This window comes from Micromys minutus, assembly GCF_963924665.1.
Source record: "Micromys minutus genome assembly, chromosome: 1".
Taxonomy (NCBI): Eukaryota; Metazoa; Chordata; class Mammalia; order Rodentia; family Muridae; genus Micromys; species Micromys minutus.
The window spans coordinates 176,224,120-176,240,402 of NC_137969.1; the positions used below are offsets into that span (position 1 = coordinate 176,224,120).

A 16,283-nucleotide genomic window follows, 5' to 3' on the forward strand; every position below is an offset into this window, starting at 1 on the left:
GAGAATATTTACTTTGTTAATTAAACCTCGGGAATCTGTAGGTCCCTGCTCAGTCTTACATCTTTTCCATGTGGCCAAATGTCAGTCACTACTTGGTCTTAAATGAAAGTTCATCTGCTGCTTTGCAGCTGGGAAGACTGAGCCAGCAGGCTCCCAGGAGGCTCTGTACTCATCCATGGTTGCCAGAATTCTAGAGTAATGTTCAAATCTCCTGGGCACAGAGCCCATGACAGAAGAGCAAAATCTGGGGGGTTGCGAGTGCTACGGTCCAGCAGTTCCCAAGCACAGTGTATGAACCTAGATGGAGCACAGGCCTTCCAACCTCTGCTCTGATTCTTTGCTCTTGCTGGGGTGCTACCATTCTACAAGAGAAAACAAGGCTCAGTCTTGTCATCTCAGAAGGACAGATTTAAGACCAGCCTCGTTGAGAGGTTAAACTGACTTTAATGTCACAATAAAATATCAAGAGGCTTCGAGTTACCTTGTGGGAAGGTCTCCCTCCACGGTTCGAGGTCCATGCTAGGGATGTCCTCACAGGATTCAAAGTCCTGGGGAAACTTTCCAATGCGGAAGGCATCCACAGGTACTCTGGTGAGGCCAGTGTTGTCACAGATGATCCGAGGTAGTGAATGCTTTTCTAGTTCCTGCCTCTGAGCGTCTGTGAAGACATGGCTGTTCTCCCACCAAAACCTGCACAGGAAAGGGCATGTGGGTGGGATGGGATGCTTTGCTCTTCTGCTTTTTCATGCACTCAATGCATGAAATCCTGTCATAGTGTAGTCACAGCACAAAGGACCCACGAGAATCAGTCATTGTGCACATGGAGGAGGAAAGGAGAGACTGAGCCTGTCTGTGGGTTGGGCCACAAGCTGACCCACTTGTAGTGGAGTAGTCATCCTGAGTCTGTGTGGGTGCAGCCCTGCCTCAGAAATAAGTGCAGCAAAAGCAAAGTCAGCCACAGGAAGAGGTGCTACTCAGCCCAAGGTCCAAGTTTTGTTCTTGCCCCTACCCCCAGTCCAGGGTCATCAGAAAGAAAAAAAAAAAACAATGTTAGTTTTCAGAATGTCAATATCACAGACAAAGTTCCAGTTTTCCACAGCCCTTTATCATATAAACCATGTCTGCATCCCTACTTAGGAACACATTCCCTTAGGATGGGAGAAGGACTCCAGATGTATTGGACAGCACCAGAAAGGAGTCTCCTCTATATCAGTTGGTTGATTGAAATTTTGCTTTTTGGAGACATCCAGTCATAAACACGAGGGTGAAAAATGCCAGCATCACTCCAGTATCTGCCAGAGGCTCTTGGACTTTGCCACTGAACATGACCCACAAGCCATGTCCTACTGAAGGGAGTTTAAGACATGAGCTGCCATCCAAGCTTGTGACTTCTCGTGTCCTAATTATGTCAAGCCACATCATTTTTCTAGAGTCACAGTTTCAAGGGAGATAAAAACTTCCAGGATTTCTTCTAGGTGTCTCAAGTATGTGAAATGCCATATCCCAGAAATTAATAGCAACATTTTTTTAGCAAAGTTAGTGAATGAGTACAAAGGCTGCACCTAACATCCAAGATGTACCCAAAGAGCATTTTGACAGGGAGAGAGGGAGAGATGGAGGCAGGCAGGCAAAAAGACAGTCCAGTATGTAGGGACTGTTAAAAATACCAGAAAGAGGGCTAGAGAGATGGCTCAGAGATTAAGAACACCAAGTGCTCTTTCAGAGGTCCTGAGTTTAATTCCTAACAACCACATGGTGACTCACAACCATCTGTAATGGGATCCAGTGCCCTCTTCTGGTGTGTCTGAAAATAGCTGTGGTATACTCATATACATATAATAAATAGATAAATAAATGAAATGAAAACAGTTGCTTACTTAAAAAAAGAAAGAAATGCTTCCTTGTTTTTTAATGTATGGTTTCTTAATTGTAATGGTTTATGCTTTACATTCTGCTGATCACTATTTAGAGTCATATCATGAGGTACACAGATAACAACTCTGTTCTCCTAACCTCCTCTGTGTGCATGAAGTTCAAAATTTTAGGCTGAAATGGAGGAAGGAGCAAATGCAAGGGCAGGCATCTGTGAGGAGCTGGGGATGGAGGCATGGTGGGAGGTGGTACTGAGTCTGATCTGCCAGAGACTGCTCAGAGGAACTAGCAGAGTCCACATCTGCATTAAGGCAGGTCCACCTATTCTATGCCTATGGTAGCCGGGAATGGCCAAAGATGGAAGCTGTAGATTGTCACAGTTTGAGTTTTGTTCCATGCTTTTTCATCCACGTGACTAGAAATATGAGAAAACAGTAGTCATGTTTCTAAATGAACAGAATATTCTATATGTCTTGTGGTCCTTTTGTGTCGCGACAACAGCATTTTATTGTCAAGGATGTTACATTTGAAAGAAAACCTATTTGGAGTCACTTAAGCCCTTGAGCCCAGCTGCTCCATTCAAACCTAATGTGGAGTATTGTATTGTGCCCAGCGTGCATACAACACATACTTTGCCACATGTACTGACCTGTCCCCATCCCTCAGAGCCTTCATCTGCTTTCCAATGATACATGCAAACAGAGGACCAGTGCGGGCCCCCGGCAAGAAGTTTTCAGCCAGGCCTCCCAACCAGACATCAATGTTGTCAGCATGCTTGTATAACTCCATTATCTTGTTGACCATGGTTCTGTTGGCAATGGCCTTGTTCAGTTCAGCTGGTGTCTCCAGGCGTGATAAGCCACAGAACTCTCTCCATTCATTGTAGCCTGTACAAGAAAGAGAGCATGGGTCTGTCTTTACAGGGACTTAAGTTTTGCCAGTCTACCCATGGCTTCTGCTGACCCCTAGAAGCCAGGGTTGCAGAGACACAGCCCTGCCTGCTGGTCTCTGCTGCAGAGTGACCCTACTATCGTGGCATGACATTCAGCAATATGGAGTTTAACAGGACAGACTGTGTAGTATAGACTTGAGGCTCTTATAAAGAGTGTATTTTGGAGTGAGTTGGAATTAGAAAGGGTGTCAAGTCAGAACACTTTAGTGGACTTATGCTATGACTGGATCAGTCTTTCCCTACAGAACTGTGGGAGCAGGGTCACACCTTTGTCAGAGCTCTGGATGCTCCAGAAGGACACTGGGGGCTCATGAAGAACAAAAATACGCTAGTATATTCTCATTCTCTCTCTCTGTTTCTGTGTCTCTCTCTCTCTCTCTCTCTCTCTCTCTCTCTCTCTGTCTCTGTCTCTCTGTCTCTCTGTCTCTCTGTCTCTCTGTCTCTCTGTCTCTCTCTCTCTCTCTCTCTCTCTCTCTCTCTCTTCCCCTTTCCCTTTCCCTCTCTCTCTGCCTCTCTGTCTCTGTCTGTCTGTTGCTCTCACATACACATACAAACATAGACACTTTTACACATATGTTCATAAACACAGACACTTTTTTAGACACATACTCACACACTCTCTTAGACACAATCACAGACATACTCTTATACACATGTACTCACAGACACACTCTCTTAGACACATTCATACACAGACATACTCTCTATTATAGACGCACTTACTCAAGATACCTTTACACACACACATACTATCTTACACAAATACACTCACATACACTTTCTCTTACACACAGACACATGCTCTCTTACACATATACTCACTCAAGACACACACTCCCTTATACACTCATAAATATATATATATTCACAGACACTGTATTGTTTACACACATATATTAACTCTCTTATACATACACTCACACATTCTTACACAGATATGCTCACAGGCACACACTCTTATATACATTCACAGACACACTCTATTTCTCTCACACACATACATACACTTTGATAGACAGAGAGACCCACACACATATACACGTAGACAGAGTACACACATGCACAAGCCTACCTTTCTTTGTCTGACTGTCTGTAATACTGCGGATTCTCTATCTGCTTGAGGATGAGTTTATCATTGCTGAAAAAGCCCTTCATGGTCCCAGCACCTCTCACTCTTCATTAACCCTACATGTAGTGCTCTGGCTTTGCTGGGCTGCTTTCTCCACACGATATGATCTTGCAGTACCCTCCTTACACGCTGCCTTTGGCCTCATCCTCCTCATCTGGACTTCTTCCAGAAGTCTGTTCCTCCTCCTGACAGTGATGGGAAATGCCAGGCGCCGTCAGCTGTGGGACTCTACCCAGAGGCTCTCAGCAGGCAGCACAGTTCCTTGTCATCCCCTTCGCCTGCCTATTCTGCCATCAGCACTCTGTCGGAGCCATCCTTGTGTTATTTCCACTGTCTTATGCACATAGACCCTCAGCACATAGAGAAACGCACTGAGGAGCAGGCCAGCTCTCCACAGGGGTGATGATGGCATTAATGGGATACAAACTTTGGGGACTCATGGTGAACCCCATGTGTAAATAAGGTAGAATCTAAAGAAATGATCATGCATCTTCTAGATAGTCTGGGAAGGGATGCTGGTGTGACAAGAGCCTTGCTGAGCCATTGCACGGGGTGTGGGAGCATCTAGCTACAGGAGAAAACACAGAGGTAATGGGATACAGCAAGTAAAAGCCAAAATGAGGGAAAGAAAAATCACTAGTGAGATTTAAAATCTGTAGTTCGTGAGCACAGCCATTTTGGTGGTGGATCTTGATGATGGTGGTTCCTTCGTTCTGTTTCCGGAGAAGCTGGGGTGTGTTTAGTGTAGCTATGTGTTGGTGTGCGTATATATGCTTGTGTGTGCATGAGTGTGTGCCTGTGTGTATATGCATGTGTGTGTGTGTGTGTGTGTGTGTGTGTGTGTGTCTGCATTGATATTTGATGCAGCCAAGCATCATACCACATTTTCTGAGCCATCTCACCTGAGCTTCCTGGTCAACAAGACTACTCTGCCCCACTCCACGTCAGCTGTGCAGAGCTGGACCTGGTAAGTAATAGCTCATTGCCAAGTCCTCTCTTCGTTCTCTAATTCCAGTTGGGTCACCTCAGTCATGTCTCTCAGGAGCCATCTAACAAGATGACAGCTTTCCCCTTTCCTGTCTCCTGAGTTCTGACCAGTCCCATAGCATTTTGATTCCATTACAGACTGCTTTAGGCCAGACCCTCACAAGTCCTACAATCCCATGGCAAGCAAAATAAAATCAGTGAATTTGATTTATATGAAAATACATATTCCCACTGCTTGCTGCAGAGGTTGGGGAATATAGGAGTTAGTTACTTCATTGAATATCCACTTGCAGGGATCATTTACTCTCAGGATAACTGGAGCACAAAGAGTGGATGAATTACACTTGAATATCGGGAGAGAGATTTCTCGGGCGCCATGAGCAGCAGAAATGTGCTTCAATAGCTTGGAGAAAGCAGGTGCACCTGGAGCTCAGGGGGAAACACAGAAGGCATGTGACCTTCCATCACACAGAAGGGACCCTTTCTGTAACTTCCCCATATAGACATGCTCTCAAATCCAAGTTGCCACGGCCCTTTTGAAGGCTGCAGTGAGAGGAAAAAATGACTCAGAAGGATGACATCAACTGTGTTGCATTTTGCAGTCAGAGCTTCAGGATGGCAGCCTGGGCCATAGCACCTGCATCTAGGGTCTTTTCTCAATCATATTCATAGGGCAGAGGAAACTGGGCACTGGCCCTGTGAGTGGCCCATTGGGTTAGGCAAGGCATCAATGTGGTAGTTGCTGGGGAATCATGATCCTCCACAGACTTTAGTGGTACTGACTCCATCAGGGTCCTGGAAGAGACTCTGTAATTCTGTAGTTGGATGCCCTTTGTAGACTGGGACTTGTCCCCAGAGAATACAAGGAAACACATCAGAAAGGACGTCTCAAACACATATTACAGATAGAGACACAGATTCTTCTGAAGGGTTTGTGAGGAGTCAGTCTACACATAAGTATGTAACTAGTTACAGGCTTGGCACATTCCTATAATCCCAGTTACTTGGGACGCTGGAGCAGAAGGATCATGAGTTTAAAGCTAGCCTGAGCTACATAGCAAAAACTTATCTAAAACCACAAAGACCAAACAAACAAACAAATAGACAAGCAAAATCCACAAATCTATTCCTTTGGAGCTGGTAGTGCAACAGACTTGTAGATATATCTCACTTTATACCAGGTATTGGCCCAGATAGTTCTTCCTTCGGCACACACTGAAGCAAATCATATAGAGACCTGACAAACCTGGTAAGCCATGGTCCCGGCCCCTCTGCAAGTTCAACGATGCCAGATCCAAGGTGCCCACATTAGATAACACAAAGAGCCTCTCTGTCAGTTCCTCATTCATCAGCTGCTCCTGTACTTGCAGCTTGGCTGGTCTTGCCAGGAGGCCTCTCACTATTGGATCCAAGCCACCTGAAAGACACCATATACACATCAGAGAGGCCCCCTAGGTCCCTGCTGAGTTTTGGGGACACAGGATAGATTCTGTTATAAGAGAATGTTTACTCTTAAGTGTCTGTGCGCCTTCACCAAATTACCTTACACAATCCCAAGATTTCCAGGTTCCTTAGGACACTGCCATTATTAGCAACCATGTGCCAAGGATGCACCTTCAGCACCCCAGGGACTAGGCATAAGCAAGGTCACATTCCTCAGACTTATTATTATTTATTTCTCAGTGGCAGAATGTTCAGAGCCAAAGGAAATATTCACTGGCCTCCACTGCTGGGAGAAATAAGATGTTTCCTGGTCTGGCAAACTCTCAGTTTCTCAAGAACCTTGTTCTAAAACCCACTAAAGTCTGGGCTATCCTCACAGAAGGCCTCAAAGGAAGCAAAGCATCCATTTCTCAGATCTTGCTCTCCTTAGCTGCATGAATCCAGAGTTACATGCAATAACATCCACTGAGAGGCCAGTTACCTTGGGTTACACCCCCGCGCGCGCGCACACACACACACACACACACACACACACACACACACACAATAGCAAGTGTCTAAAACATTTTTAGCTGGGAAGAGTGACTTGGGAAGACCCCAAACCTCTCTCCTTATGCTCAGCATGAAAGCAATGTGATTATCAGTGATGAGGTAAATGATGTCAGCTGCCATCAAACCTGCTCCTGCCTCTACTTTTGAGACAGGTTAGAATTATCAGAGGGACAGGAAGAGCATCGGCGAATGAGCAGATTGAAGACTATGGAGTAGCATGTAAACAACCCTCCAGAGTACAGCTAGAGAACTGTAAGGTTTTGTTGTTGTTTGCTTGCTTTCAGCCTTTGCTTTTGTTTTCAAATCCCACCCCCCATCCCCCACCCCACACAGCTCACAGTGCTGGTCTCACCGGAGAACAGGCATCCTGCTTAATGACTGAGAAATGACAGTGCCATCTATGAGGCAGGACCACCAGGACAGTTTTACTTCTCTGCCTACAAACACCAAGAGAGTGTATTCTACCTGGAGAATCTATCCTGAGCTCCGAAGAGCTGCAGATGTGAGTCATGGCCTTTCTCACGAATATGTCACCTTTTCAAAAACTGTGAACACTGGACTGGGAGTGGGGGCCAGGGGCGAGGGTAGGGATCAATCAGAAAAGTATGCTGCACGGCAAGCTCAAGCACCCCAGAATCTTCCTCAGAACCTAGGCAAATAGCTGTAGGGTGTGATGGTGTGTGCTTGCAATTCCTGTGTTGGGGCAGCTAAGACAGGAGTTCCTGTCCCTTGTTTGGCCAGTGTAATTGGTGAACTTTGGGTCCATCCAACATCTTTTCTCAAAGGAAGTGAATTGTTTTCCTAAGGATGATATCTGAGGATATCCTTTAGCCTCTGTGGTATACACATGCATCTGAATGCACAGAAACACACACGCACACACACACACACACACACACACACATGCACGCACGCACACACTCACAGGAAAGGATTTGAATGCACTTATTCAATTCAACTTATGTAAATACTGGTAAATCAGATAGCATGCGCATGGAAGGTGAAGGGTCACACTCGGCTACCCTGGCTTGTGCTTTGCTGTAGGCTTAAGTCAGGAAGATGGGCATACCTTCCTCAATAAGCCTCCAGGGCCTGAAGAACACATCGTGCAGCTGCACCCTGGGAAGATCTGTGTGGTCCTGGAAGTCGGCGTTTAGTCTTCTCACCAGTGGATGAACTGTGGTGTGGCCGAAGCGGAAGGCAGCAGTGGAGAAGATGTTGGACACGGTAGGGTTCACAGTGGGGTTATAGCCTTCATAGGGGCCCACATACTGCCTGAAGGCATCAGGACCCAGGATCTTGGGGATATAATCCCTCATGGTGATGATCTATAGAGAGGGAGAGAGATGTTCTCTGAGCAGGGAAGGTGATCAGCACAGTCCAGGGATACCTGTAGACCAACAGAAGGCTAAAGGTCAAGCAACAGGGAGGATGTCTGGGCATCCTTACGATAGATCATCATAGGATTCGTGAGGCTCCCGAAGGAGGAGGCAGCTCACAGACACAGGCAGAGGTGTAACCCATCAGGCAAGAGTACAACCCGCAGGAATGTAAAAATATAATAAAGAGACACTAGACTGAGGAGGATGATACAGAAATCTAGAGAGCATCTTTCCTGTTCATTGAGGGTATTAGCACTTTCCCATTGAGAGTAGTCCACTGGGTGATTAACGTTCAGCTTAGCTAAGATCTTCAGATATGCAGAATTAAACCCTCTATTCTACAACTACTGAGCTCGTGGAAGGACATACCCAGTGACTCATACCACAAATACTGTAAACTTCACTAAGGAGAAACATGGAACTGGGTCCTCAGCTCTCTGAAAATGACAGGGCGTTGAGGCTCTGATCATGTTAGAAAGCTAAGACACAAACTGTCTCGGTTCTACCCCCTTCATGGACACTGATGTGAGGTTCTACTAGGGGTGTGCACAGTGATTAAATTAACAACAGGAGTCCCTGTTTACGTATCCCTAATGTTCACTACGCATACACAGGTCCTGGAGTGTTTGACTACTTTGATGGGGTTGGTAAATCCCTGGGGGTAGGGCATGGGAAAGAGACTTAAAACACAAATAAGCTAGAATCCAGCTACATACATACCCACCTCACAGGGCTGCTACGAAGAGTGTTATGAGCTACATACAATCTGTTTGGCTCAGTGAGTTCCGAGTACCAGGCAGCAGCTACTGAAAGACTACTGCCGGAAACCGTTGTGGGTGCGGGAGGTCCATGCTTTTATGGTCACTATAGATGACCCAGTACTTGGACAACAAAGCCACAAGGAGCCCCCTGGTATTAGGAGAGCTTTGTTCACATAAACTGTTGCTTTGGAAGTTCCCATTTGAGTAACCAAGGGTGATCCTGCCAGAAACTAAGAAAGCCCAAGGTGGTCCCACTAGAAGCTACTAGTAAGCCTGCTGTGACCCTACCTAATACACCCGTCCTGGGGCCCTCACACTGGCCTTGTGGACACATCTTAGGAGCAGTCACTTTGTTTCCTGTGTGTAATGCTCCTGCACGGAGGCACATACCTGGTGTAGTGCCCCTACCACCTTGCGTGCCTCCTGGTAGGCAGTATTGGCGCTCCAGTGTGTGTTGATGGCCTTGAAAGCGGTAGCCAGGCGGTTGTGCTCACGCAGCCACAAGGTGTGTACCGCTGCCAGGGCAGGGACCTCGCTGGCGCGACCGTCGCCAGCCAGGAAGCAGGGCGTGCGGTTGGCGCGTGGGGCACCAGGCTCTGGAGCGCAGGCGGCTGATGCGAATGGCAGGTAGGCACGGCCAGTGTCTAGGTGGACAGTGTTGACTCGCAGCAGCCCTGCAGAGCTGCTCCAGTTGCGCAGCTGTTTCTCAATGCCAGGGGAGCTGCCATAGACAGTGGAAGCATCCAGGAAGGAGGTAAAGCCATTCATCTGCTGCCTCGGATTGGCTGCAGACAGGTTGCCAAAGAGTGCTCCTTGGTCCCCAGTGCCACAGGCGGCTGAGGAGCGGTAGAAAGGTAGGCATGCAGTGGTTTCCGAGGAGTTTGAGGGAAGCTGTGGCAAAGGGGAGACTGGATGTCACTTCCGGCTCTTGGGTCCTTTTAGAATCTTTAAATCATAAAATAAAGTTGTGTTGATTAGATGATGGGCAAGGGGGAATACTCATCGCTGAGTTACAATCCCTGGATCAGAGCATGCACACGGCATGGACTAGGAGTTATGGGGTACGTTACACACCTAACATGGTATTGTAAGCAGGAGTGCATTGAATGTCCAAGTAGCATACACATGTGGAAGCTCCTGGGGATAGGGTATGGGAAAGAGACTTTGCATTTTATTTTAAGCTTTGCTGGTTAATGTTTTAAAAGTCACATGCCATTTTATGATCAACGAAGAGTTGAGGGAAATGACCTGTATGGGGAAGCAGGGATTTTGGTTCTCACAGGTCAGCTGACAGTCGACACCTCCCCAGAAGGCTGCCGTGCTGGTGCTCTGTGGTGTGAGAGCAATGTCATGACCGATGTACTGTCCCCACACAGGCAGAAAATCAGAGTACTGGTCATCTTCAGTCACAGCCTCATTTGAAACTTGAATGAGGTGCCTTGTCACCTCCCGTACCTGGGAAAACAGAACAGCTTGCAGTGGTGTAGCTAGACCGCACTGTGGGCCAATAATGGAGACCTTGGGGTCCTAAATTCATGGTGAGGCTCTTGTTCACAGCTCTGAAGAGCCCTGGAAAGACCTCTTGCTGTGCACAGAATGGGAAGGAGCCAAGATGGAAGACAGACACATTTGGGCTTGGATGCAGAGATTATTCTAGGTTTCCAAGTAGATTTAGTCTGGTCACATGGGTCTTTAATATTTGAGAGCCTTCTTGCCTATAGTTAGAGAGCTGTGACTTGGGGTGGAAGATGTGGATAGATTACACATGGCAGACTTTGGTGGAGAAGCCATAGCATAGGCTATAGTGTAGCTTTTAGAAGTTAGGAAAGGCAAGGGTTAAGAGATAATCGGTGGTAACAGCATCTGCCTTGTGTTGCATGTGCAGAGCATTGGGCTTGAACCTCAGCACCCCAACCACAAACACATGTGTGAAAGTCAAGGAGAGGGATTTCCCCCAAGAACATCTCAAAGGGCATAGTCCTGAGACACCTTGACTTTAGACACTTGACTTTTGACCTACAGAACTGAAGGGTTAAATTTTGTATTAGTATAGCCACTAAAATCGTATTAACCGTTCAAATAAAATTAAGACATGAAAAAGAATAAACTCAAGCAGTGGAAAGGTTGCGTGTAAATATACTCGAGTGGTGATTCTTGTAAATGATAACAATATATAAACAAATACAAATTTGTAGAATCTCAGTATCAGTACAGAGCTCAAAAGACCTCACAGTTTGATTTGGTCCAAAGTTGAACATACAATAGGAAGAGAAACAAACTGGTGGGAAGTAAGGGTACATATGAGTACTATGCTTTCTCTATTAACCTTGTACCCAACTCCACATGCTGGTTCTTACCAACTATTAGAAACACTTGGCTTTCTCACTGAAAAGATACCTGAAAAACTGCCTATGTACAGGGCTGAGTCTCCACTGGAATGCTTTGTGATGATAAATGTGCCAGTCTATAGCTGATGGGTCAGCTCCTTACTTCTGGTTCTGTTTTCTCTATGCTGAGCTGAGTACCCGCCATCTATTGTGCATTTTCAGAATTCTGATGTAAAACGTGGCTTAGAAACAAATATTGAGTTATCCATTGATGTGAAGAGTCAAACTTGGGCCATGTTTTGATGACATAGATCAATTGACCTAACAGCAAATGTTGGCCCAAAGGACAAGTAGGAAATGAATGCATTTGTGTCTTACCTCCCTGCCCCCACAAATATGCCATAGGTAGTAAAAGTAGCAAGCATCTGCACATAGATAGTGTGAATACGTGATTTCATTAATGAATGCATATCCTTGCTGAACCTTGTCTTCCACCAGATGAATAGAAGAATTTACTTAAGAATATCAAACTGCTTTCAAGAGGAAAGGTGTAAAATTAGATGAGAGTGACTTTAAATCTCAGTTGTTCTTCTCACTAGTGGAGTATAGCTAACCTTCAAAGCCTCATCCACAGGTATTACATCTCAGGGCTCCAACTTTTTAGGAAGTTTGGGAACACAAGGGATGTTTACATAATAAATCAGCCCAGTCATTGCCCACTGTCCTCCTGGGCTGTGGGGAGTGTGTCAGCATTCTGGGAAACCTGTTCCTGTCTTGTAGAAGTGGGTTCTAAATAGGTACCAACCGGGGGCAGTGGGCAGCCATGGTATAAGAAATTAGGGTTCCAGCCTCTGGGCTGACTGAAGCCATCTTCATAAACAGGAGGCAGCCATCTTGCTAGGGCTGTGTTGGAGGCTCCCCATCTGGGGTGATCTCTGTGGAAACAAATGAAGGGAAGTGTTTGAGATGGAAGAGAATAAAGAAATGTTGAGGTTTCAATACTCACTCAAGATCAAACATCCTGGTGGCATTTCTGAGTCTCTAGGTAGGCCCTAGAAGCTGGTCTTCCTGATGGGTTTCTTGGGGTATGTGGAGGGAACTGATTTCTAGGACCTTAGTCTGTAACCTTCCTGAGGGGAAATCTTACCTCAAGGAGCTCTGCCTGCTGATAACTGCCTCACACTGCTCTTTCCCAGGAGACACCCTAAGGCTTTTCTCCCAAGTAGGGCTTTCATCCCTCTAGAATCTACTGTGGGGTTCTACTCAGAGGACAGCTATTTGGGGCATTCAAAGGGACTATTCAAAATATTGTAATATTTAAACACTTTTAATCAAGACACACCCAGGGCCCTTGTGCTTATCATGATGATGGTATTTCTATTAGAAATAAGATACTTAGGGAAATTCCTGAAGAGAGAGAACCATGGAGGGGATTACATATTAATATGTGCATTTGAATTAAAAATAAAATTAGAACCTTTTCTGAGTTAATTGCTTTGAATTAAGAATGAACCCTGTCACCAAGGCGAAAGGGGGATGTTTTCTACACTCAAACTGATCTGTGATTTTATTCTTTAGTCGAAGTATAACTAGGCAAAGATATATTTAAGGTTCATGCTAAGGCAAATGTGAGTTGATCAGTCTTCACTGATTTCCCAAGCTGCATCTGAGTATGTCAGGGACAGCGCTTCTAAGCCAAAGGGGAAAGAATGGGTCTAATTAAATACTGTTTGACAGTTTCTCCAGAAGCTGAGAAATTGAAATATTAATTATTGGCTACTAGCCCTAATGAAAAGCAGGTGATTTTCAAGTCTTGCTTAAGTAGAACAACCACCTGGAGTTTGTTGTTTTAAGATAGACCAGTATATGTTTGGTTTTGAGATGGTCTCATATAGCCTATACTGGCTTTTAATTGACTTGGAGCAACTTTGGATTTCTGATTCTTCTGCCACTCCCTCTCCAGTAGTAGGATTACAAGCACATCTTAACATGTCCATGTACAGTGTACGTGGTGTTGACACTTGAAGCTCAGGTGTTGTGCATGCTAGGCAAGACTCTACAAACTGTCCTCTTTCTTGGCCCCAATGAGCCATTTTAACGAAAGCTCATTTGTATGTTCACTTTCTTGTATACCTCAGAGACAGTTCTGAAACCCAGATTCGATTTCATAATAAACTTCTGTTGATGATGACAAGTTCACATGTACAAGGTTCCTCGGATCCCTTTACTGAAGAAGGGGAAGGTGGCCACTGCTCACCTCCAGTCCCATAACAGAGAACTGTGCTCAGTGACTTAATCTGAGTCCTGGAGTTGGAGGTATAGGTCAGAAAGTTGCAGAAAGGTAGAGCAGAGTTTCAGAGTTAATGTTGGGTGGGTAACTACTGCTTATGACCTGAGAGATCACAAAGAGAGAATTTTGAAATAGAAATGCCTGAGATTTTGACTTGAAAATTGTTAACTGCATTCTTTCCAGAGAAGCCAGTAGACTGACATCAGAGCTTTACCTTTCCTATTCTCCTCTGTATTCAACACCTCAGTCTCATCTCCATTTCTGTAGCTGAACTGACTGCCTGTTACAGTCTCCCTTTCCTCTCTGACCCCAGTCCCAACAGATCAGTACCATTTTCTCCTCTACCCTCCCTTTCCCCAACTGTCTTAGTCAGGGTTTCTATTCCTGCACAAACATCATGACAAGAAGCAAGTTGGGGAGGAAAGGGTTTATTCATCTATACTTCCACATTGCTGTTTATCACCAAAGTAAGTCAGGACTGGAACCCAAGCAGGTCAGGAAGCAGGAGCTGATGCAGAGGCCATGGAGGGATGTTACTTACTGGCTTGCTTCTACTGGTTTGCTCTGCCAGCTTTCTTATAGAACACATGTCTACCAGCCCAGGGATGGCACCACCCATATAATGGGCTGGGCCTTCCCTTCCTTGGTCACTAGTTGAGAAAATACCTTACAGCTGGATCCCACGGAGGCACCACCCCAACTGAGGCTCCTTTCTCTGTGATTAACTCCAGCTTGTGTCAAGCTGACACACAGCCAGTACACCAATTCAATCCAGCATCCAGGACTCTAATGCCAGCAGGCACTCCCTGGGAACACATCAGCAGAGCAGGACAGGGAAATAGGTAAGGAAACCGAAGACCCTCTACACACCCTCCTTCCTTGAAACTCAATTCCCCATTCTTTCTCAGAACTCTGAAACAGAAAACCTGCTGCAGCCTTCCCTGCCCTTGCTTACATCCCCTGTGGACCCCAAAGAACTTTCCCTCCTAATCTCCCTTTCAGGACCCACTGTTTTATCTCAATCCTGAACTCTAGCAGAATCTCCCTGCTAACCCACACACCACTCATGCCAGAAAAACAGGTAGGCTGACTGCAGATCCATCCCCCCTCTGCCCATTCCTGCGGTCCCCAGGTTCACCCCCAGCTCTATAACAAATGTTTTGAAGTGACCTCTCTTTGCTCTCTACCTCTATCCTAAGAAGGCTAAATAAGCAGGTGCTAGCAGAACACTTTGCTTTCCTCAGCACTGTGAACCCCTTAGGATCCCAAGCCTATTCCCATGACTAAATGTCAATTCCCATTACTCAGAAACACATTTTACCTGGAACGTCCAGCGGCCACACCTATCACGTACACATAAAAGCTCCTAGCAGACCACACACAGCCAACACACTTTCCTAAAATTCAAAGTAAAATCAGAAACCAAGGAACAAAACACCCACCCAACAAAAACAAGACCAGGTAACAGCACCTAGAACTATAATGTTGCCAACTGGATACCTAGACACCAGTGTAAAAGCACAACCAGTAATGTCCAGGACAGAAAGTCTTCTCTAGAACTCAGCAGCCAAACCACAGCAGGCCCTAAACACTCTAACATAGCTGAGGCACAAAGGGAAAAAAAACAAAACAAAAAAAAAAAAAAAAAAAAAAAAAACCTTTAAAAAGCCTGTATAAAAGAGATAGAAGTTTATAAAAGTGGGAAAAAATACCCTTAAAAAAATCCAGAAAACACAAGAGTTAAAGTTAATGAATGAAATTATTCAAGTCCTGTTAAAGAAAATACAATTAAAAAAAAAAACCCAAAATGATACAAAAATCCTGAAAATTCCTCAAATTGAGAGAATTTTGGAAATTAAAAAACAATGAGGAATTTGAACAGGAACTGCAGAGGCAAGCTTCACCAATAGAATACAAAAGATGGAAGAGAGAATTTCAGGCATTGAAGATGTAGTAGAAGACATGGATATATCAGTCAAAGAAAATGTTAAAGTTTAATCCCTGGCACATAACATTCAGGAAACCTGGGACACCACGGAATGACCAAATCTAAGAATAATAGGAAGAAAGGGGGGAAAAAAAGAAAGAAAGAAGAAAACTCAGGTCAAAGGCTCAGAAAATATTTTAAACAAAATGATTTGAAGAAAAATTTCCTAACCTAAAAGAGAAAATATGAGAGCCATACAGAACTGCAAATAGATTGGGCCAGAAAAGAAAGTCCTCTTGGCACATAATAATCAGAACACTAAACATTCAGAACAAAGGAAGAATAGTAAAAGCTGCAAAGGAAAAGGACTAAAACATTATAGGAAGGCAGACCTGTTAGAATCATACCCGTCTTTTCAATGACTAAGCATTATAGGAAGGCAGACCTGTTAGAATCATACCCATCTTTTCAATGGAGACTCTAAAAGTCACAAGGGTCAGGAGGGGGATGACCACAGATGCCAGCCCAGACTAATGTATGACACAAAACTTTCACTTACCATAGGTGGAAAAAGTAAGGTATCTCATAGTAAAACCAAATTTAGGCAGCATTTATTGACAAATCCAGCCCTACAGACTGCTAGAAGGAAACAGCCCATGTA

General features: G+C 45.0%; 1 protein-coding gene across 1 annotated transcript in view; it reads right to left on the reverse strand.

Moving 5' to 3' along the window:
* Positions 1–16,283, reverse strand: part of TPO (thyroid peroxidase) — a gene marked incomplete at both ends in the record, with an annotated part of 82,703 nt that overhangs the window by 38,402 nt on the left and 28,018 nt on the right. Inside the window, 7 exons of the mRNA XM_080911921.1 lie at positions 482–690; positions 2,522–2,759; positions 6,187–6,357; positions 8,005–8,263; positions 9,469–9,969; positions 10,327–10,533; positions 12,211–12,340. Of these exons, the coding sequence (XP_080768047.1) occupies positions 482–690; positions 2,522–2,759; positions 6,187–6,357; positions 8,005–8,263; positions 9,469–9,969; positions 10,327–10,533; positions 12,211–12,340 (1,715 nt within the window). The remainder of the gene's footprint in view (positions 1–481; positions 691–2,521; positions 2,760–6,186; positions 6,358–8,004; positions 8,264–9,468; positions 9,970–10,326; positions 10,534–12,210; positions 12,341–16,283) is intronic.